Source organism: Linepithema humile, chromosome 5, assembly GCF_040581485.1.
Source record: "Linepithema humile isolate Giens D197 chromosome 5, Lhum_UNIL_v1.0, whole genome shotgun sequence".
NCBI classification, from domain to species: domain Eukaryota; kingdom Metazoa; phylum Arthropoda; class Insecta; order Hymenoptera; family Formicidae; genus Linepithema; species Linepithema humile.
The window spans coordinates 3612212-3636228 of NC_090132.1; the positions used below are offsets into that span (position 1 = coordinate 3612212).

General features: G+C 40.3%; 2 protein-coding genes across 6 annotated transcripts in view; one reads left to right on the plus strand and one right to left on the minus strand.

Moving 5' to 3' along the window:
• LOC105675481 (zinc finger protein 600) overlaps positions 1-24017 on the minus strand; it is a 67295-nt gene that overhangs the window by 27257 nt on the left and 16021 nt on the right. The window contains exons 3-4 of one of the 3 annotated variants that reach the window (XM_012372675.2): positions 19407-19610; positions 349-1177 (exon numbers count right to left, since the gene is read on the minus strand). In XM_012372675.2, the coding sequence (XP_012228098.2) occupies positions 349-1158 (810 nt within the window). In that variant the 5' untranslated portion in view covers positions 1159-1177; positions 19407-19610. Of the gene's footprint in view, positions 1-348; positions 1178-14914; positions 15054-19406; positions 19611-24017 lie in introns of those variants that run through there. The other 2 variants (XM_012372674.2, XM_067356084.1) reach the window with 2 other exon arrangements.
• Positions 15452-24017, plus strand: part of tio (tiptop) — a 143253-nt gene continuing 134687 nt past the window's right edge. For 2 of the 3 annotated variants that reach the window (XM_012372664.2, XM_012372670.2), the window contains exon 1: positions 15452-17093. Coding sequence is in view for 1 of the 3 variants with exons in the window: in XM_012372670.2 (XP_012228093.2) it covers positions 17054-17093 (40 nt within the window). In the remaining 2 variants the exon portion in view is untranslated. The remainder of the gene's footprint in view (positions 17094-24017) is intronic. The other variant, XM_012372665.2, reaches the window with a different exon arrangement.

Here is a 24017-nt window from a genome sequence, read left to right on the forward strand (position 1 = left end):
CGCTCGTGCGCGCTTGCGGAATCGCATTGCATATCGCATTACACATTACATGCCGATAAATCGAATATTCCGGATGATTCTCCGATGCCGGACAAATAGAAAATTGGAGGACAAATCGGACTTCCACTAAAAAACTCGCGCTTTTCATTTCATTTTATTTGCATCAATTGCAAATTTGCACCCTTCCGTTTACATTTATTAATTCTAATTAAAAAATTATTACTCTGCTGCCCAATCACTGCATTTTTTCAAAGTGCAAAAAGTAATGCTCGCCTCGCCAGATTTCCAATTATTTATCACCTATGACATAAAATTATTTATGATTTTATAAAAAATTTTTTCCCTTACTTGCGACGCCTCCGTGGGTTTCCATTTGCCGCCGGTGTACGTCGGCGGTGGATGTTCCTGATGATCGTCCTCGGGATCCACATCCTCCTCATGCATATGTGGCATGTCCTGCGGCAAATCGTCGAGCTCAGGCTTCCATTTGCCGCCGGTATGATCGCGCGGCGGACGCTCACGATGTTCGCCGTCGTCAGAATCCAAATAGGAGTCATCTTCCCCCAAATCGTCGTCCAACATATCGTCCTCGGAATCATCGTTCTGGTGGTACTCGAAGTCGTATCGCGCCAGCTCTTTATTCTCGCTATTTTCCAACGCGAGGTCGGCGAGAATGGTGTCTTCCAACCAGCTCTGCTCCATTCGCTGCGGATTCTCTTGTCTCTTTCGATTGGTTTGCTTGAGGGGTTGGATACATAGGGGATCGGTTGGATCATCCAGATCGCTGACGGCGGGTAGCATGCTGTGAAGTTTATCTTTCGCACCGGGCTCGTCCACCTGACTTTTCTGATCTTTTTTTCTACTCTCTACTTCCTCCTTCTTGAATTTTCTACCGCTTTCCAATAAAGTCGGCGCCCGTCGAGGATTTGTCTTCGCGCTGCTCTGCAACTCCAACGAGCTGAAGAACATATCCGCATTGAGAATTTCGGGATACGACACCGTCGTCGGCGTCGCGGGCGACTCGTGGACGGTCTCGTTTTTATCGTCAGGCGGTCGGCAGCCTGACCGACGATGCCGCACATAATTGTCGAGGCCGTGTACTGTCAGATTACACTTGATGCAAAAGTGAGTGTCGTCGTCGTCTTCGTAGCCTTCCATTGCTTGATCTTAGATAACGCTGAAATTACAATAAAATGACAGAAATTAAAATCGCGTAACTAGGAACAACAATTTCCTTCTTAGATATTACAATCAATATATCAGTGACAGCGTAAACAAGTTTGGATAACGTATTAGAATTTAGAAGTATAAGGTTCGAAGAAATATGTAATAAAAAATTAATTAAAAGTAATAGATCGCGGAATAGCCACTCGGTTTTTGTTCTCGGCGACAACGCTACTGTCGTTTTGACTCCACAAGACATCGACGCTCGCTCTCACACAATTAAATAACACGACTTTCCGCTGTTTATACATTCTGTCGGCTTCTAGCAGGTTAGAATCACAAAAGAATCACTCGGTTTTGCAAAAAAAGAAGTAAACATGATTTAACATAAACTTCGGATTTCGCAAGCAATAGGGTTTCTACATATATTTGTTTCAACATGATTTCTTAAAGAAATATACATATAGATTATATTAGGTTTCAAATTAATTGCAGTTTCCTCGACAACAGTTATAAAATGTTAGAAATACATATAATCTGAATTAACTTTGCTTATAAATCATCTTCTCATATTTTAATGTGTAAAAAGAAACGCGTGCGAAAGAAACGCTCCTCCTAGTTATTTCGTTTTGCCCGCCCGTTCGACAACAGGAATTCATTTGCTCGCGGTTTCGGGCGTGTGCATCGCCGCGGAGTGAATTCGGGAACCGTTTAGCCCGTCATACCCCGATCACGCGTCACGCAACAACCGCGTCATGGACAGCTCGCTGAGGACAATCGCGTTAGCGAACCGCAGTGGGCAAATTGAAGGTCCGACATTCGCGCAGCAGAAGGGAAACAAGTTGACGCTTCGTGCGGGCCGGGGGCAGGAAGATCGGTCGATGCCGCTTGGCCGTTATTCGGACGACGACACTTCGCCTCCCAGTCCTGGCCGCCCCTCCGCAGCCCCCGCCGCCCTCGTAACCCCCACCCCCCTCCACCCCGCAGCCACCGCGCGCCCCTTTCCGCCGGGGGAGCCCGTGCGCGTCCTCCGCATCACCCCCGCCCTTGTTGCGTCCTTTCTGTTTCCCCTTTCCGAAGTCTGCAAACCGGCAGCGACCTCGTGGCTCCGTCTCTCGTCTTATTAAGCGGAGAAAACTAGCAAATGAAATTTCCATCCAGCTCCGAAACACGCTCGTCGGTATCGTCTTCTCCCCCTCCCCCCCCCCCTTTCCAACCCCCTGCGCTCTTTCTTGCTCTTTGCCGATCGACTAATATCCCGGTTTCGTCGTCGTTTGTACTTCTACCGCTTGACGTGACTGAAATTCGATTTGCGTATCGTCGAAAAGTTGCAAAAATGTTACCGATACGGCGTAACCGACTTAGCGGGTTAACCGCGCGTTGATCGGATGTCGCGTATCACGCGTGTCCGCGCAACGGAGGGGACCGAACGAGCCCTTCGTGGATTATTCCCCGGCTGCCAATATACTCTTGAAGAGTAAACTTCAACGTATAAAATTCCTCGGAGAATTTTTTGTAATTTGTTCTTGCGATATCAAACGGTGTAGCGAATGCTGTTCGAGTAAGAGTACACGTTGTAATCTTATTATACGTAACAATGGTAATCAGTAATAAATTTTCTCTCACATCCCCAAGATATCTTTTGCATTCTATGCGATTTTAGAACAATGTACATGTTGTCTGTACAACTATATTTGTAAAGATGCATCTCATGTTTGTATTATATTCGTCAATGTAATTCGAAAGAATTTGTTAGTGATGTTGGATCAAATATATTCATCAAGATAAGTTTTGAAGCGTATGTAAACTAACAAAAAATAAATTAATTTTTAAAATAATTTTCGATTGACACAATTATCAAGTTTTCGATGAGAAAAAATCGACTTCAACTTTATCAGACAGCGTGTCCTTATAATAAGTTTAACATCCTGTAATATTAATCGTGAAAATAATTGATTGAGCAAATTACAACAAATTCTGACATCGATTATAAAGAAAATGTAAAAGTCGACAGATGAAAATAAACAGATCTTTACGAAAGACGCGATTATCACGACAAATGAGATCCCAAACCCGATTCTGTATAAATCCATTGTATCACGTATGTAGCACGTGTACGACATTAATAAGGAGAACGATTGCCGCGAGTATTGCGGAGGGTGGAATAAGCGGACGATCAGACTCGTCGAGATTTACGAGTATTTGCCGAAAAAACAAGAACGATCGTTAATTGGGCTGCGCCCATGAACATCGCTGAAGTATCGATACGTCTATATAATATCCATGGTTGACGCATCGCGCTGGCACTTTCAGCTAACTGCCCGTTGTCGCCTTTGATCGAGGGTCTCGTCGATGACTAATCCCTAATTACTGATCGCAGCGCGGAAAAAGGATGCGCACCTGCCGCCAATAACATTCGCGTAAACACAACATTGCACTCCGAAATAATCTTATAATTTGATCATGAAGCGAAAAAGATAGAAAAATCCGAAAAATAAATACTTGTTCAATGTCATAAATTTTCGAATTTTCCACAATTTTCCATTGCATGATTATATATATGGTAAATGTAAATTTAATTGCAAAATAATAACCGTGCAAAGTCTCCAGTAATTGCATTTTGTTTCAATTAATCGAATTATTTTTAAAATTTTAGAAATATGAATTATATATTTTATGTTGTATATAAAAATGTTAGATATAAAATATTTTAATATAAATATGTATCGCTTTGAGACTTTGATTTGAAATTAAAATATTATGAAATATCACTATATTGTAAAAAAACGAATTATTCCATATACAATAGCATATTACATATTTTACTCGCAACCAACATAAAATTCGGTAGAATATTGAAGACATCAGTGCAATCTCCAGCAAGCATCTACCATGCCTTCGATCACCATTACTAATCTGACCAGAATGATCGAGGGTCCCGCACCCTCTCTCGCTCTTAATGCCCGCTATAATTAACAATAATCAACGCGATCCCTCAGACAAGAATGCCGACCTCGCACGATTCCGTCACCGGTATCGAAGCTCGTAGAGCAAGAAGACGAAGAAGAAGACGACGGATAGAAGGATCCTTACGGGACTCGTCGAACGAAATTAGACGATCTCGATCCGAAGCCGTAAGCGGCCACGACTCCATTCCCGCAGACTCCCTTAACCTTCTTTTCATCGCTCTCCTTTTCCCAGTTCAGAAACGATGAGATCTACCGAGTGATTGTATGAAATCAACCGAATCTCCCTAACGCAATTCTACTCGACCTGTTTGTATTTGTAAGAAAAATGGCGCGGCGTTCGTTCTCTCGTATCTCCAATTACAATTACAGTGAGTAATTTATTGTCCCGTGTCGATCTTTCGTCGTTAAGAATAGAAATTAATTAAAATAAAACGCGAAGATGGATTTTTTCAATTTCTAAGTTTCTCGTTCTGCAATTTGCATTCCGTTCGATAAAATTTAATTCAAGAATCGTCACGCGACGAATGAAAATAATTGTGATTTATATTTATTCCATCGCGTCAAGCATTCCGCATAATTTTATGTAACATATGTAAAAAAATTTCATGTATTGGCAATTTTATTAAAACCTGGCTACCCTGTATAAAAGACACATATATCGGTGGGTCTGAATTTCTCAGTTCGTTTTCAGCTGATGCTCAAAAATAACCGGTCTCGGACAAAGGCGCGCATTAACGGGTGGACGGGTGGGCAATGTCCGAAAGCTAGTTACGCTGCAGGTACCATTCAACGTTTCGTACATTCGCTAAGAAGTGGCGAGTACACCCTTTCGACTTCGGTCATTCGAAGCATACCAACTAGGTAACCCTTCGGATAGGGTCAACGAAGGACCCGGAAACTGTAGCAAGGTGAGCTCGCCGCATGCGAGCGTCCGGCGGGCAAATAGGGGGACGGGGTTCGCCCGAGAAGGGAGATGGACCGGAGGTAGACGCAGGGGGATGCAAGGTCCGGGGAATATTGAGCCGCTCCGTTAATGTTTATAACGACGTTAGACGTTGGTGTCCCCGACGGCGCGTGTGTAGGTGCTACGGGATAGGTAGAGAGAGGGTGGCTTCGGCCACCCTCCGTAGCCGTAGCCGCTGTCTCTTTTTCTCACGGGATCCGCCGCTTCTCGCCCGCCGCCACCGTCTCTCTCTCCTCCTCGCAACGGTGGCGGCAGTGGCAGCGCCGGCAGCAGGACAGGAACTGACATAAGCGCGCGAGTGTGTATGTAGAGCACGTACTCGGGGGCTCTCCAGTTCGACGGAGTAGGTGGAGGTGGGTGGTCGTGGGGACCCCTGTGTAGAGCGAGGGGGAGGCCGGGGGGTGGTGGATGGCGGGTGAGTGGGTGGTTGAAGGTGGCGGACGGAGGAGGGTGGGCTGCATTCTAGCAATGGGATGAGGGAGCCTCTGTCTAATCGATGCCGCGGCGGTGCGCGCTCGCCCCGCTGGCTATTACGCACCTTAATGTCCTTTTCCCTCGGTCCCCCTTCCGCCGCCCCCGTCCGGCCAGCCACCCACTCGACGGTCCCCGCGTCGTCCTCCTCCACCTTCGACGCCGCGCGCCACCCGCCGCTGTGCCGCCGTCGCCGCCGTTCCTTCTCACTCCCTCGCCCTTATTCCGCGGCTTCTCACGACGGCCGACGTCCTTCTCTCGCCTTCCTTCCTTTCGTTCTCTCCGGCGCACCGAGAGAGGCGGCCATGACACGTGTCAATCTACCGCAGACGCCCGATCGATACCGACGGACCCTCGGCTTCTCTCTCGGCGCTCCACCGCCTCTTCCTTCGCCCTACTGCCGACAACTGCCACCCCTCCTCCCCCCGTCACCCTTCTCACCATCCCCCTTTGCCCCTCGGTTGGCCGCCGCACACCCTGCAACGAACCTTCTACGAATGCTGGCGCTGTATGCTAGGCTAACACTCAACGTCTGACCTGCTGTCTCCATCGAGATCCTGTCTATTCGGATACCGAGGAAGCTTCAGATTCGGTCGAAATATTTTCGAGTTTGGCCAGTCGAGGCGAGATCTTTGGTCATCTGGATCGACGTCGCTTGAGATCCGAATGAGACAGAGTTTCGTAAGTAGACGAAAGAGGATCTCTTACGCGGACACGTTCGTCCCTTTAAGGATATCATTTAAAGATGTTTGATCAGAGGATTATTCAACACTGTCGGCAAAGACTGCGACCTTTGCTGACAGTTTTAATATAGTTCCGAAGAGTATCACATTCTAAGTCAAAAGGATGTTAGGCGGTCAGTAAGTTTGCGGAACAAACTTCTTGCGTGGCCGGAACTTTCTCACAAAGTGCATGATTATTCATAACGGGTCTGAAAGAATCGAGCCGCGCGAAATAAGTATTCCGAAGTGGATGCATTTCCATGATAACTTGCACATTTTATTTTGTAAACGATTAAACGGTGTGAGACTGTATAAAATTTCAAAATCATTTTAAAACTTCATCCGATACATTGTAACACGGTGACAAGATAGATAAAAGCCAAATAATAAATTGTTTTAAACATAAAATTTTATATCAATATATCGATGATATTTTTGCATAGCATAAAATCAAATATTTTATACAGTATATTTTATTTTACAATTTACTTTCAAACAACATGTTTCAGCATTGGCATTATATATTCTGAAGTTTATTCCATTATACATATGCGCATTTTTGCGGTTATAATTGTGTAAATTTCACACCAATATTCTTTTATAGTTATTATCTCGTGAAAAAATATTTCAAGTTTCATGAATGCGCATTAGATAAATCAATGTTTAATGGACACTGCAATGGACTGCAATTAATATCACAAAGTAACACCGGCTAGATTCTCTGACCACAACCCTCGTGACAAAAATGGAACGCGCGATCTGGACTACCCTCGCAATTCAGAAACGCGACCCCTCGATCGAGTCATAAAACTTTTATTCCGTCTAACAAGCGCAATGCTTATTTATAACGGTATGAAAAAAAGAAAAGAAAAGCATTAGCAACTATTTCAACCATTTCAACACTTTGTCTAGCATTTTAAATAATATTGGCGTTTATAAATATAATTTCGATTTCTAAAATATGCAATTGCAAATTTTTAAAAAGACTATTTTAACAGATAGATTAATTTATTAAGTTTCAAGCGTTAAAGATAAAACTTCAGGAATAAAGTATGTCGTAACGAGTTGTTGTCACAGCTAAAAGAAAGATTAATAAAGCAGTAATTAAATAAAATTTCAGTCTTTCCTTTACTGCGTAAATTAGCTTTTATGTCTCACTTAAATTGCCGCTTCGGTATCATGATTAAACGGTATGAAATAATTTTTCTTTAATATCGAAGTGTTCGTTACGCAAGCAGAAGGATTAATTGCGTTAAGAGAATGTCGACGTGCGTGAACGAATTACAGTGTGATAACGTTCCTTACAAAAGTGGAGGATAAATTAATGTCTTTCATCCAGACCAGCAGTCCGCTTGCGTTTCTGGTACTTTACACTCGCCAAGTTCACAATATTATCGCTCGCATCACTATAAAAAATTGCGCTATGTCGCATATGAGCTTGCGTACAGTACGTTGCAACCGTAATTTTTTAACGCGAGTAAAAATATGGTGTCCGCGCCAAAATATAATGGAGCATATAAGAATAAAATATAAGAAATAATAAATAAATGCAAAAGAAAATCTAATGCTCGCAATACCATGCTCTTTGTATTGTATTTTCTGACTTATTATAAATCATAGACTAATATCAGATACTATTCCAAAATTGTTTACGTCTTAAGAAATTGCATCTTTTAATCATCAAATCGCATACAAAATATTAGAAATAAATTTGTAAAAAAATTAAAATATATGTTTTTTCAAAATAATATTATCCGTTCTAAGTGCAATATTTTTTAAATAATTTTACTTTCTATAAATCTGTAATAATATTTTAATGCAAGCGGAATGCATAATTATATTATTAGTTATTTCTCTTAAAGAGCAGTCACGCCATTTTTCGACTTTTACTAATCATAAACAATACTTTTCATGCATAATTACATTAACATTTTAACTATCATAAGAAAGCAAATAAATCAAAATGTCAATTTTAATTTCTCGCAGATCGAAAATACCGAGTGTCTTGTGCGATCTAAACATTATCTATTATTGTATAAATTTCTGAATACTTTGTTTCGATATCCGCACAATTAAGACATATATTAATTTCTAACTGCAACGTTCATGTCTAGATGTAACTCGCGAGCCTTCAGATGCTTTATAATTATCGTCAAAAGTCACGCGATAGACGGACTCTATCAGCGATCTAAAAACAAGCGAGTCGTAACAAACGGACCATGGGGGGTTCGTCTGCGACTTCTCCACGTCGAAACATCGTGGCAATTATTTTCAAACATGCCGCCCCCGGACGGTCAATCTTCTCATCTGGTACCCGTAGGTATTCTAATCGCCGACTCGATCGCTCGCTCGAGCTATTTTCGAGACTACGCGAAGGTTACTTTGTTGGAAATGCGACCTGCTCGTCTCATCCCGTTCCCGGCTCCCTTTCGAATCAGACGAACCTTTCCATTCTCCTCGCTCTCCTCGCCCACCGACTTTGCTTCCCGTCGTTCGAAAATCGAGTGCAGGATAATTCATGGAGGTCTTGAGGAAAAGAAGGAATTCGAGGGAAAAGAGTAGAAGATGGAGAAAGAAAAGAAAGAGAGGTCGCGCGGTATGTCACGCGGAAGAGAAAACCCTCGTCCTTCGCCCTCGTGTCCAATAGGCGCCCGTTGCTATGCGTCCGAAAATTGATCCTCGATAGTGAGATTTTAACGAATTCTTTCACTTAGCGATCACTGTGCATTTATCGCAGCGTTCGCTGCGCTTTGAAACGAGCGATAAAAAGTATGCGACATGGTTTATTTGGCAGATTCCAAAAAAATAGAAAGATAAAAGAGAGCGAGAGAGAAAGAGAGGGAGACAGAGAGAGAGAGAGAGAGAGAACGAGAAAAAAAGGGGAAAGAAAAGTATGTGCGAGGCGTGATAAAAAAATAAATGTAAAAGCCTGTAACTCGCGCAGATGCAATTCAATTCGGCAACAAACGCGTAGTATTTAACTGGCGGCAATCGACGTCTGTAAACTATTTCGTATACGCAATTTTTTCAGGCGAATTTATAGCCGCGAGAAGCGAAATGTCGATAGTAGATCTATTTTCAAGCGTGTACACGCAAACCGTGTGCGTGCGTCCACCGTACAGTGCTGTGCGCCATCACGCACATAGACGTACAATTGTCCACGCAACGTCAGTTCACTATTCGTTGAGCGATTCTTATTGCATTGCTGCGTTAGGATTTTTAAAACAAATCTATATAAAGTTTATTGGATGTGTGTGTGTGTGTGTGTAAAATGTAAAAGTTCTATGATACTGTTTTAAATACTAAAAAAATGTAAAAATTCTATAGTATTGCTTTAAATAGGCGACGCAGAATCTTTGCTCATTATGCGATTTTATTGTATGATAAAAAACCATTCTTAATCGTATATTAAATTAAATAATCATAAATAAATTAAGTAGATATTTTGCAATTTCTATTGCCTTTAGATTTCGAAAAATATTTCCGAAAACGCAAAGTATGCACACTCGAGAAAAATAATAAATATGCCTGGATGATCGTATAAATTTCCAACAAAGAATGATAAAAGTGCAAAATTAAACTGCTGCGGAATAAGTCTTCTTAGTACACAATAAAATCGAGTTTTACTTTATCCAAGTATCGCCGATTACGTCGTTATTAATTTTTCCTGTTAGTATTCGACAGACTAATGATTCGAATTGATAGCTATATTCGCACATCTATACGGATTTCGACGCGTGCGGGATCAAGATCTAGGAGGATTGTCACGGTATTGTAAGATGGGTGCTGCCGGCGATAGCAGAAGATAGCTTTGGAAAGGGACGTACAGTGCTTTATTTTACGAGATGCACTTATTTTGGCCCCGCAGGGGGCTGACTGTACGGATGAGCAGACACACACATAGATACACGTACCTATATTCAACGGCTTGTGCACTGACCCACATTGTCGTTGCATAACGGGACGTCTTTCGAAATATTTGCAGGTTTAATGCCTCCGGGTACCGTACAGACATCGGCAGCGCTCGTAAAAGGAACCCCCGCAGCTAGCGAGAGGAGACACAAACGCATCTAACACGTTACATTTGCGCATGAAACCGTTTTTCGGCTGGCCATCTGGCCATTGACATTGTTATTATTTTCAAATACAGCTTATGTTTCTCTTAATTATCAGATATCGTAAATTTCCGAAAAAATAGTTTACAAGCCTGGAAAATTTGCACGAAAAAGTACTCCTAAATACCGAAATTGTTGAAAACGTTATTTGTTCAGATTTGTTTCTCAAAAATCATATTCATTCATTCTTAGAGATTTTGTAGATGTGGAGTTTTTGATAGCAGTAATTAATATTGTTTCTAACAAGGCTATGGTAATATTTTAAGACAAGTAGAACGCATAATCGCGACATTAGCTGCTTTCTTTGGAGAACGCGGTCATCGTTTTTTGACTCGCGCTGATCGTGTACAATGCTCTGAGTTGCACTGGTTCGATAAAGTTTGCCGTTGGTAAGACGTCGGAAGAAATATTAGCCTGGACGGAACCTTTCGCACAGAGAAAAGTTATCGCGAAGTTATGAGAGCCGTCAAACATACAAGTTAATGATTTATTGAGGAATTTATTTCATGAATCTAAGGTGACTGCGAGATACGTATTTTCTTCGACAAGCGGACGTTGTTGTCGACACACTCCGCTAGCCTTTCACCTCTTTGAGCCAAATACGAATGCCGTATCGCGAATGAATCTTACATCGCAACATAAAAACATAGAAACTTATGCAGTATGTTCGCGATACATACAGGATAACTTAGAAGTTGGGGCACTTCCTTTCTCTCACTCATATTAGACATCCAAGTAAAAAAAAAAAAGAACCATGTTTACTTCAAAGGAATGATTATCACACGATATTTATAAAATTAAAATTATTGATAAATTAAGCTATAAAGTAATAAGTAAACGATAAAATTTGTTTGTTATTTTCAAATCTTAATTTATAAAAATTCAACTTGGACTTTAAATGTTAAAATATTTAATATTACATATTGTCAAAAAATTGCGACAATAGTATCTTATAAAATTATCTCTTCTCGATAACTTATATGTAAAATTCTATAATAAACATAAAAAAATATTTCGAAAAGAGAAAGATATTAATTTCATATATTTAATAAAATCCCAACACTGTACATCAATGTAAACTTCGTTTGATATAATGTAAATAATTTGAATTAAAAAAATATACAAGTTCTTTATAAATTCGATCAATCATATCATCAATCATTAACTTGTATGTAAGGCCGTATAGATATATTCAATAATATTGCACTCGCGCTTATTTAACGAGCAGATTCGCTCAATCATTTATTAGTCAATCCGTCAATCGTATCAATTCATCGTTAAAAAATTCTCGCGAATGGATAAATAAAAGTTTTTACATTCGGTCGATTTATGTCTCCGTATTTATTATCTTTGGCTACTGCTCTGTTTGTCTCGCGTCGCAAACATCGCCGATATTTGGTCAAGTTTCACGATCAAATATGGCATAGGATCTCAGCCGGGTTATAGTTTCTGGAAAGAGCTAGCAGATTCAGTCTGCAGCCAAGTTGCCCGATGAGAACGTCACCTAATAAACGATCTCGTAAACGTCGCATCGTGAATGTCGCCGGCGTCGAATTGGCTTGATGCGCGTTGAAACGGCACAGCCTCCTCAACCTCGCTGCGAAAACGACGCGACTGTCGCCGGAATAAAGTGCTCTTTGTAATATCACATTTGTCGAAGATTCAGGTGATCGCAAAAGTCAAAATGCAAATCTTTACAGGCAAACAAGTATAAAATTTGGAAACAATCAACATCAACTTGGAAACTAACACATGCAACTACAAGAAATAAGATTAATCCGAGTCAAATTATAAAGTTACGTTAATAAAACTCAATAAAACATTTTTTGTTCAGAACGTTCTCAATTAAAAAAAAAAATAAAAATATGAAAATCAAGTATTCGTATTTAATATCAAAAAATTGAAAAATAGAAAGCGATGACAAATGTAATATTTTATACTTTGCAAAAGAATATATATGTGATATTAATAATATGTTAAAAAAGTGATTATAAAAATACCTACTTCCATTTTTTATTTGTGAGATATTCTATATCTGAATAAAAACATAATAAATTTTCATATCCGTGAACTATCTTCAATTCAAACGACCTACATTTTTTTATAAAGAATGTAATTTATATACAATGTAATGTGACATATATTTACCAGCTTCGATAATAAATTATGGTTATCACGATACCATCATGGTTATAAACAACGAGTAAAAGTCATCTACGTCGTGCGAAATTTCCGTGCGAATATATTTGCATTACATTTCTGTCGACATATTCACCAATACGTACTCCAAAAAAAAAAAAACCAACATTGTATTACGGAAGATCGCTGTCTCCCTTTGGAACGCTTCGGTCTCCGCGAAAATGAGAGCCAGTGCCATAATCGTAAACCAAGGTACATCTGCATGCGCGCTAACGAAAAGCCCATAAGTACGACTATGCCCTTCTGCTCGGCAATCCAGTAGGAAGCGCGCCAGAAGACAAAAAAAGGGAGGTGGAAAAAAAGGAAGACCGAAAAACCCGCGGCTAGCCTCGTTAATATCCGATCCGCGAGGCGAGATCGCCAGAACGACAGACGACCGCCGGTAAATTGGGCGTCGGTGCACTTTTAATTGACAGGAATGTTTAGCGGTAATGAACGCGCGCGGAGTGGAAGGAGTCGGAGGATAAGCCGGGGAGCCGTATGCCGACGGTAGCAGTAGCGGCATCGACGACGACGACGACAACGACGACAGAAGAGAAACAGCGCAGCGCCAGGGCCACGACTAGATAGAGACGCGGCGGCAGGAGCATAAACATCCTCGGTCCCCGGTGGTGGCGGTGACGGCAAGCGACGGCGGCGGGGGTGCAGCGCGCACGTTCCGCACTGTGGGCGTCGCCGTTCGGTTCCTACCACGGCTGCAAGGGTGTTCTATGACGCTATAGATCATGCGGGCTCCGCCTGGTAGGCGGAGACTGTCGGCCAGTTGGTACGGTTCACCCCGCAACGCCGCAAGTATTGCCAGCACCTCCACGGATACCCGCCAAAACGAGCTCCGTCGAGCTTCGAGAGAACGCGGATCGCTTGGGTTCTTTGGAAATGATATTTTCGAGGGAATTTTTCGGCGGTGAAGAAGACTCAGAAAGGCACGGAGGGAGAAACGAATCATTCAGAAAGATAACAGTCAGAGAGAAGAAAGTGGTAGTTTAAGAATGAAGAATGAAAGTTCTTAGGAAGTCGCCTGCTAGAAGATAGCTTTCATACGATGCTGAAGTAATTGCATATCAATATCGTTTTATGTAGTTTTTCTTGTGAGCGATTTTACAATAATTTATAAATCACAATGATTTGATGATAACAATTGTTTTATGCCATAGAAAGTCTAAACTGTACGTTTAAATAATTTGTAAGTGAATTTTTCAAAATTATAAATGTTTATAAGTTTTACAAATGATAAAATACTATCTGCGAAGAAATTTCATTTTCTAATATATAAAGTAAATTATAAAATTAACCAATATAAAAAATGTCATGTATCCCGAGACAACATGACGATAGATATTAGAGATTATTTTACAATTAAAAAAAAATTTTTTAATATTTTTGCAATTGTCGAATAATTTTCAATTGAATAACTATTGGCAATAATTTGATATAAATTAAGCAAACATAAAGGTATGCTTAATAAGCGCAACGCATTGTAGAATATGAGAACATAACTTAATAATGAGAGAGAAAAAGAGCATTGAGCAAAACTTTAAAGTTTTTGACAATGTGCGTGTACAGTATTGAGTATGAATTTAGTATGTTTATATTATATTGTTTATATTGTATTATGTTGTATATTATATTATGTCTATATTTTTAGTATGTTTTACGTTTTCAGTATAAAAATCAGTTTTGCAACTGATATTTAATTTTCACTGAATATTTCATAACAATCCGCTAACTTTCATATCAGTTAAACTGATATCATATCTTTCATACCAAAATATGCTAATTCATTCATTGTCAACAACGACTGATCGCATCAAAGTGGGGATATTATTACTCTCGGCTGTGGACGCTCTATCGCGTCATTTTTAAATATTCTCTCTCTCTCTCCCTCTCTCTCTCAATTTAGTCTTAAATAAAAATATGAAAAGTAAAGTCTAGTCATACAATAGGTATACACATATACATATGGGGATGTATCTCTAAGAGAAAGAAAAATCAATAAAGGACTCTAAAAAAGGACCTCTACCATACAAAATGTAAAGTAGTGTCTTGGCTGTGAGCGAGACTCTTCATGCTCATTGTCAGCTGGCAGAGAATGATTCAACAAACACAGCAAACGAGATCTACACAATCATAGTTTGTTAAAAACTGACTGTTTAGCAACATTATCAACATAATACAACTGCTACAGCTGACCATACGTTTTTGAGGTTAGGTTTAAAAGTACTCGGAAATGCGCTCAGTGCAGCCACTTCTCAGACTACTCGTGAATTACATACTTAACTTGCCAACAAACAATACTGATAAAGCACTCACATCGACCAGCAATAGCCCCAGACCGCTTTCCTGAGGAAAATCACGAGAAACTCCTAGGAGTGGCTCCACGTCGCTGTAGTACCGTAGCACGGCGCCCCCCGTGGCAGCTTTCAGAATCACCGCAGTGAGAGCGACGTCTCCCCGTGCGCCTTCCTCCCTCTCTCTCGGCATAATCGAGAACCCCGCCTCCTTTTCCGACCTCCCCCAGAGCACGCGAGCGCGTCTATAGTCCCATAGCCCGGTCGACGGATCCCCTCGCCGCGATCGGCTCCTTTTTCGTTCAGCTTCTCGCATAGTTCCGCCTGAAAATCCCGACAGTCCGCGAAACGTCCCGCGAAAAAGCAGTAACGGGGAAAATCGCGGGATTTCGTTGCGACGGGGGACGCGTGGGTGCCACGTTGCAGCGAGCAGCGCATCCGCCAGCGTCTGGTGCATCCGCAGACGAGAGTGGCTGGCTTTTGCGCCGCCGCTGGCGCGGCAAACCCCTCGCGCGCGCCGCATCGCGTCGCGACGCGCGTGTATGGGTAAACCGAGAACGACGGAGGACAAGGCGCACGGATCCCTCCTCCCCCACAGCCTCGCTCATTCATTCGGTACACTTCGCTCCGTTGGATGTCCCTTCCCGTCGATCCCTTCCCGCGTCCCTACTCCACCTCCTCCTCGCGGCCACCACGGCCTCGTCGTCGGCCGCCTCGTTTCGCGGACCGCGCGCCGCGAACGCGATCGCGGAGGTCGCAGAGGAGAGAAAGAACGAGGGCGACGGAAGGCGGGAAGGAGAGGTCGAACGAGCGCGAGTGAGGCCAGCAAGGAAGAGCGGGCGAGCGAGGAAACGAGAACGGGCGATGGAGGAGGAGGTCGCGGAGAACGAGGAGGGAAAGAGGACTACTACTACTACTCCTCGGGTCCCCCCCACCACACGGCCTGCCGCCGCGACGCCAGTCCGTAGTCAGTCAGCGCTGGACCGCCGCCCGCTCGATTTCGCGATCCACGAACGACGGTAGCCACCACCTCCACCTCCTCCCCGCTTCTTTTCCGTCTGCCGGATCTTTCTTTCTCTCTCTCTCTCTCTTTCACTCGTACACATACACTTCCTCCCTCTATCTCTCTCCACCGCGCATCTCTTTCTTTCTTCTCTTTCGTCCGCTCTTTGCTACCACGTTGTCTTGCTATCTATTGCATGCATTCTCTCTCGCTTGTTTTATCGTTATCTAACCGGTTAACTCACTCTGTTTTTCTTTCTCTATCTTTTATTTTATATCTTTCGGTATTCGTATACGTACGCGGAGCGTCGTGCGCGCGTCGCGAGTGAACGCGACGCGTCGTCGCAGATCGTAGAAAAGTTATCGCGCGATTATCGAGATCTCCCCCCTCCCCTGATCTATCCGCGAGACAGGCTCTTGGCGCGATCCCGATAACGTTCGTCGGAGACGAGCGGTATCGGCGTAAACGACGACTGATCGGGAAAGTGACGAGTGAGACTGATGATTGCTTGCAGAGAAAAGTGGTAAACCAGAGAGTTGGTGCACGATTCGGATGATCCACGTTGGAGAGGGCCGATTTAGCACCGCGAAACCGAGAATAATAATTCAGTGTGATAATACTGGCGGAGGATGTAGTGACTTTAGTCTGGAAGTATCAATATTCGCTCCCGCCAACACCTGTCGAGGCATATTTACGAGAATCATCAACATCGGTCGCTCCGGAATGGCGATGCGAGCGCGGATGAGTACGCAAGAGTGAGAGAGATCTCTGGGACTTTGCGTTCCCAGTCGCACACCGAGATTTGACAAGTGCGTTGTCGCATCGCTTCGCGATTAGTTCCGCCAGTGAACCATAACACCGGATGCACCGGTGCCGCGAATAAAATGATGACGATCGCGACGATTGCGCCGACGAGCGGGTTATCGGCGATCACGATGAGGTAGTGATCGTCGGGACACGTGTCGGTTGGCTGCTCACAAGTGTGTAACGGAAAAGGCGGCAGACTATCCCAGGTGGCAATCTCCCGGAAAAGATACTTGAAGAATATTTGCACGGTGTTCACGACTGCTTGACTCTTTTTTGGGGACCAACCGATCGCAGCTCAGGCGAAAAGAACTGGAGGCTGCACGGATAATCGAGCACTTCCGAAGGACGCAGATGCCCCGAAGGAAACAGCACGCACCGCAACGCATGAAATGTGAGTCAACTGAGCGAAACGCAGAGATTTAGCCACGACGGTGGAACGTAGAGGAAGTTTGCCGATTGAATCGATAAACCAAGTACCTCAACTAAATTCTTTTAATTTTCCACTCCAAAGAGTAACAATTGCGCGACAACACATTTTTGCAAAATGACATCCGTCAATCGCCTGAATTTTCACTCGGATTCAATCATCGCATTTTTTTATGTAAAGTAGAATAATTTAAGTGGTGAAATGTAATCGAGAAGTCGGCGTTCCACCGTCGCTGATTCGTCGACCAACTCGCGAAGCCACGTGGAATACCACGTGGAATGCGGGCGTGATTTCGGGAGTAATCGCGGACAATTCCGTGCGTAGAGTTATCTGTTTATTTTCCTCCGACACAATCCATTTAAAAGAATAATTGACGCGTACAAAAATTCGATCAATGTGAGACGGCGTTGAAATTGTTACTCGATGATCCGTCATGAATCCCGGGAACCGTCACGCACCGACAAAATTCTCGACACGCATCGCCGTGATTTACTGCATTTCTGCAGCGCGTGTTTATGGATTAATTAAAACGAGGAAAATGTCTAGACGATCGTAAGGGAGCTTGCATAAAGTCGCAGAATGTCTTTTACTACCAGTTTAGCGTTCACGCGTTCTGCGCTGCCGGAGTTCCTAAGTTACGCCGCTGTCATGCACGGTGAATGTTTTATAGCGCAAAAACAAAAAGTTTTAATGCGAGGATTAAAGGAATAGAAAGTCACGGTTTTTTTCTTTGAACCGAAGCAAACTCGCGTCTTGCGATGCGTATTCAATGCGAATAATTTTGAGTGATTCGGCAGTAAATCATATATAACAGTTTATTCTTGAAATGTGAGTTTTGCGGCTAATAAAAAAAAAATACACTTCCCTAAATTTTCGGAAAAAAATATGTTAACTGTTAAGAGTGATGGAGCGTTATTTTGCTAATAGACGTCACTTATGCGGTATGTGCATTGTTTGAATAATTTTAGTATATAAGAATCGAAATATTGTGCAGAAAATACGTGAATTATCAGGTCAGATTTTTTGAGATACCTTCAAAATAGATATGTTGAAAAGTGGTATTGATGTTTCGGACAGTATTTTTATATTGCATATTTGATGAAAATGTCAATCCCAAAAACAAATAATTTTCCAAATATACATTGACATATTGTGTGTATATATATATATATATATATAACAAACTATCATTACTCTGTGATATTAGATAAGCTACTTCTTACGAAATAGCACATAAGATATTGAAAATGATATATTTCTAGAGAAAAAAATTTGTAATCACATTCTAATTATTATTCTTTTATAGGATTAATAGAGATTTTAACGTATTTTAAACCAAATTATTGTTTCGTCAAAGAATGATCAGCCAAATGTATTTGTACTATTCTTCTCGAATTTTAGTTTATATCACTCAAAATTAATATGAAATTTTCATTCACTGGTTATCTGACAATCGAATATATTTTGGAATCTTCTATAGGGGAATCTTCTTGGAATCTGGGAATCTTCTATAGGCAACTATTTGATTGATTATGCTATCTGTTACAGAGTTAAAGACAAGTTACAACGAAATACGCAATGATATAGAAAAGAAGTAAAAGTTATATAAGAATTTTAACGAACATAGTTTCTCTTAGAAGGTAATTTAATATCATTAATATATAGACGATATAAAATATTTACTATTAATATTGGAGAATATTATATTAATATAAAAGTGGAAATTACTAAAGTGGCTTCAATATTCTTTTGATCTTTACATTATTTTCTGCAAAAGTTATATAATAAAGCATAAAAGTTAGAAGACGTTCGTTGTAATTTGCCTTATTAAAATATTTTATAAATTTTTTTTCGAATTTACGATGTTTTATGATTAATGCACATATATAAATAGCATTCTTATGTTCAATTTGAAATAGATAAAAAATTGCCTAACGCGCATATAATAAAAGTTGAAAATTTCCCTCATATTAACGCATTTAACGATCTTCTGTTGCCGAGGAAGCTGAAATCTATGTACCCCCATCTTCGTTGAGTAAGGTCGAAGATGGGCCGAAGGCGAGCACGCCATTGCATTGAATCTCTCGACAGATGGGCAGAGCAGCCGAGGCAGCGTCAGGCCGAGGCGATTTGTGCGTTTGAGGCCGTGACGCGCGCCATGCTGCCTTTCCCACGTGGGGAGTCATGAGGCGTAAACAAACTCGCCCCCGGTGGTGGAGGGACGCCATCTTGGTGTGTGAAGTTCTGCCGGAAACATTTACAATTCACTCAACTTACCTTACCGAAACTCGGCCAAGCGCCGATAAATCTTGTGCGCCCGCGCGGCGCACATACTCCGACGCGATGCCGGCTGCGTACATAAATTCGCGGCAGTCCGCGGAGTTTCGCTGCCGTGTGTGCTACGGTTTTTCACCAGTTTCCGGCATCTTCGGTACTCCTTCTTGAGAACGAATGCGATATCCGATTTTGGTGACTGTCTTCCTGGAAAACAAAATGTTTCAATTAGCTACATTGTTAGCTAGAAATTAATTTTAGCGGTGAGCTTATTCGCTGAACATTATTCCGAAAACTGCTCACGATTTAAATAAGAATAATTTATATAAATTTATGTTTTGAAAAAAGTCTTTTCTGATTTAATTTAATAATAATTTAGAATTTTTTAAATGTTTTTTTTATGCTTTATATATGCACACTGTCGTTATCATGTAAGAATTATCACGTCGAAGCAGTGTATCTAATTTTTTAAATGTAAAATAGAATCGCTAAAATTATTTTGATGAAATAATGAAATGTGTATATACAAATCTATTGTATGTATCTAGAGATATTTCAAAAAAATTTGCACATAAAATTTATAATATTCATAGATTTATGACACATAAATTGCCAATCAATTGCTGAGTGCATAATCCACAAAATTTGATATTTATTTGCGTTATATTTATAATCTGCGTATCTACTAATTATTATGACGTAAAATAATTTTTAATATATTTCTATTGAAAGAGGATGGAATTTTTTTTTATTTTTGTAACGGCCTATTTATTTATTAATAATTGTAATATAATGATGTCTATGTAATATATCCAACTGTAAAAACATATTTCTACAAATCACTACATTTTTCTTGAACATTGTCAAGTTGATAGTTTATATGAACCGGAAGGTGAAAGTTTGTAAGGTTTGTAAGGGTTCGTTTGAAACGATAAAGCCATCACAGCAAAAATAGACGTGCACGGGTTAAGAAATAACAAAATATGGCCTGCAGGGATGGCAAACTACGGCGAGGCTAATTTCTCCATTTAATTTACGATGTTTTGGTGAAAGGATCTGTGAAACACGCTGTGTAGATTCTTATGAATCGATCTGCCGGCTATCGATCCTGCGATCACGCTGCACTCTCGATAGATCCAAGAATCTAATTAGCAGTATATTGTGGAGGAACAATCATTGTCCAGTTGTATTAGTCACTGAATATGTTCTGCCTCTTGCTAGCAACCGCAATATATCAAAAGGCGTGTAAAATGATAAAGTTTCTAACTGCTCCAGTTAAAGATAAAGATGAAAACAAAATGTATCATGGCAGACGCCATGATTGGTTCTCTATAATATTAAAAATTTGCAATTCAATTTCAAGATATTTCCTGATCGATAATTTTCCGATTGATAATGGCTGTTTTGATCGAGCCGTTCAAATAAAAATATCTTGCATTTTTGTAACAAAATTTAATCTATAGAAAGTTGCGCTATCACTTCTTATCGCTGTCACATTTTTATGTACGCACTATGAAATTAACTTAAAACTAGTATATACAAGCTATTATTTATTAACGGTTATCGGATTTGTATTTACATTTATAATAATCGATATAACTTTTTAACGATATTCCTCAAAACTAATGTCGGCTTGGTGTACTGTAGCACTTAAATCGACCTTCAAATACAATTTTCCGAACTACTTGCCAGGTTCCGGCGAAGGAGATATACAACATTTACTAACATTCGCATTCGATGCAACAGGTGCAGCCTCGATGCATTCTTCGGGCCTCCATGCCCGAAATTTGCATTACTAACACTTCGTCGTGTCTTTATTAGCTTATAGCGTGAAAATGCGTGATTGCACTTTTCCAATCAGCAAATGTAACACTTGCATAAAGATGATAGCATTTGTTTCGATTTTATTTTTTCCTCCGTCTCTGTCGAGCGCGATGTTAAAAAGTTTCTTCATTTCCTATTTTGAGAGAAATTACTGAGATAATAAGTCTCGCAACCTCGTACGACTCTTTGGCTTCATTCATAAAGAAGGAAGCGCGCGTCCGCGCACACGCGTTGCTCTTGCGGTATTTTCGGCCGGCACGGAATTGCAAAGTCAAAGATAGTCCGCGACTATGTGACACGATGCTCTCGCGGCGGCGAGACTTATCGTGAGCAATGAAACCGGGACGACCAAATGGAGATGATTGATTCGCCGACAGACACGTCTCATTTATTCAATGCTGAAATTCTCGGACTCCAATTATATTTAGAGCGTCTCGTCGTCGTTATCATTCACCTCCTTTCTCGCTCCCGCTACGATAGAATCGATTTTCGACCGTTCCTGAAAAAGCATCACTGCATCGAATTTAAAAGACTTACGAGTCGTATTGATCTGCCATATGTAGCCGCAAGTCAGCCGAGTCAGTTTGAAGTCTTGCGTCCACAGACTCAAAGCTCTTTTCCTTTGCAATTTTAATAAGGCGCATTCCTGTTCTTAACTCACACGATGCGAATAAACTAGGCATTTTGGGATTAATGCTTCACCGGTAATATCCTTGATTAGGCATTGATCGACATTGACGACATCCTGTCGTCTCATCAATCGCACATTGAAATGTTAAAATACTACATACATCACAAAAACTGCTTATGTATCTTTAATTCTTTTTTTTTTTTACGTGTATAATATATTTAAAAATTTATTTAATTTTCTTTCGACTTCAAAGCTTTTAACTCTAAAAATAATCATTAAATAACATTAAATAAACTCTTCTTGGTGAACGAAATGTACATATCTCTCTATAATATTATTTTCTAAAATCCTATATTAATTCTTTTTGTATATCAACTTCATGAAATGTTTGTACAAAAAGATATTTTACATTGTGAAATCAGCGAAATTTATGGTTTAATAAGTTATTTAAAAACTTCCAAAATTAGCAGGAAAAAAAATTAAAAAAAAAAAAAAAAAAAAAAGACTTCTACTATTTTTTTGCGACAGAATTTTCATCCTAACCAAATGATCTACATATGCTCGCCAAATGATTTGTCTCTGGAGCGTTTGCACACAAAACATGATAAAAATAAATATCTTCGCTCTTGCTAGATGGCAAAGCTTTGAAACATTTCTGCGCTAGGAAACTACGGATGCGAAAAAGTTTCGGCGGAAAGTTTTGCTGGTTGATTCGCGTGTTGCTTCGTTTACCTGAAGCGAAACCAGGAAAATGTTAAAATTTTATGACGAAGCTAAACCAAGGAACTGTGTTTGTCGAATCGTGCGTGTATCTACCTGTTACCCTTGTCGTGTAAAACCGGCCATTGTAGTAAATATCTTTTTGTAGATTCCGTGACGAATAAAGTCTATTGCGTAAAACTTTCATCTCAAACAATGCCGACGTAGTTTTTGGATATAAAGGTCCTAATACACATCGTTGCCATAAATCTATCAAGTTGAAAATGATGCCTTTTATGATGGTAGGAAATTTGTGAGCCGGAAAATATCGCTTATTCAATGTAAAATAAAACACCTCTGTCGTGACGAATAAATTATTTTAACTACGACGTTCAAATTTGACAATTTGCATATTGAGCGATCGAATAAGAGTAATCATTAATATTTTAATAAAACTGAACAACGATCAACATATATTAAAAGAAATAAGATCTCTTGTTATTTCTATCAATTTCATTGACTATTCTCACCTGTTATTCTCCCTCGAATTAAATCTATGAAATATATAACAATGACCTAGAATATTGACTATTTTTCTGCTATTTACATTGATAATTGCGATGAAGTTAATTTTATTATATTTCTAATTCAAATAAAAATTTATAATAAAATTCTGCAAATAGAAATTGATTTTTTCTTACAATCGCACATTTGTTAATTCAAATGGGCATTATGATCCTACGTATTCACAAAAATACCTTATGCGTGAAAGCTGTTTGTAATGGAAATAAGTTAATACATGGCAGCGAGGGAGTTAAGTGTAATTAAGGTTAACGTGTATTTATCTTTTCCACAGTGGATGAAAGCTAAACAGACAGTTCTACGTTTAAGATACGATCAATTTTATAGTGCTTTCTGTAATTGAACGATGGCATTAATTGTATGAAAGTCAATGGACATGTCCAGTGCGATTATGGTTCTCAATAAAATTTCCCGCGCCATTTAATGGCTGTAGCGTATCTTGTGCGTTCGTTGATTTTTTGTTGCAATCTTGTAATTAAGCAAATGCGGTAGCTAAAAATTGAAAATTAAATTATTTTATAGATCAGATTATCTTACAAATTTTACTTTTAACATTTTAAATTCTTGTGAAAAATAAAGTCTAACATCACATCGAAATGATCATAAATGTAGCTTAATTTTGCATGAAAATAAATAAAATATAAAAATAATTTTTATACATTATAACAATATATAATATATGACGACAAAGTCTTATAATTTTCATATGTAATAACAAAAATAAAATGTGGCACGTGGGTTGAGAAGCGAAATAATTTTTTTGCGGGACACGAATGCCGTTAGATACGCGCGATTACCGTTGCAATCATACACTTTTGTACGCGCTGGCAGAAGCTGGTTTTCAGGATTTTTACGCGGACGAGCACGAAAGAAACGAT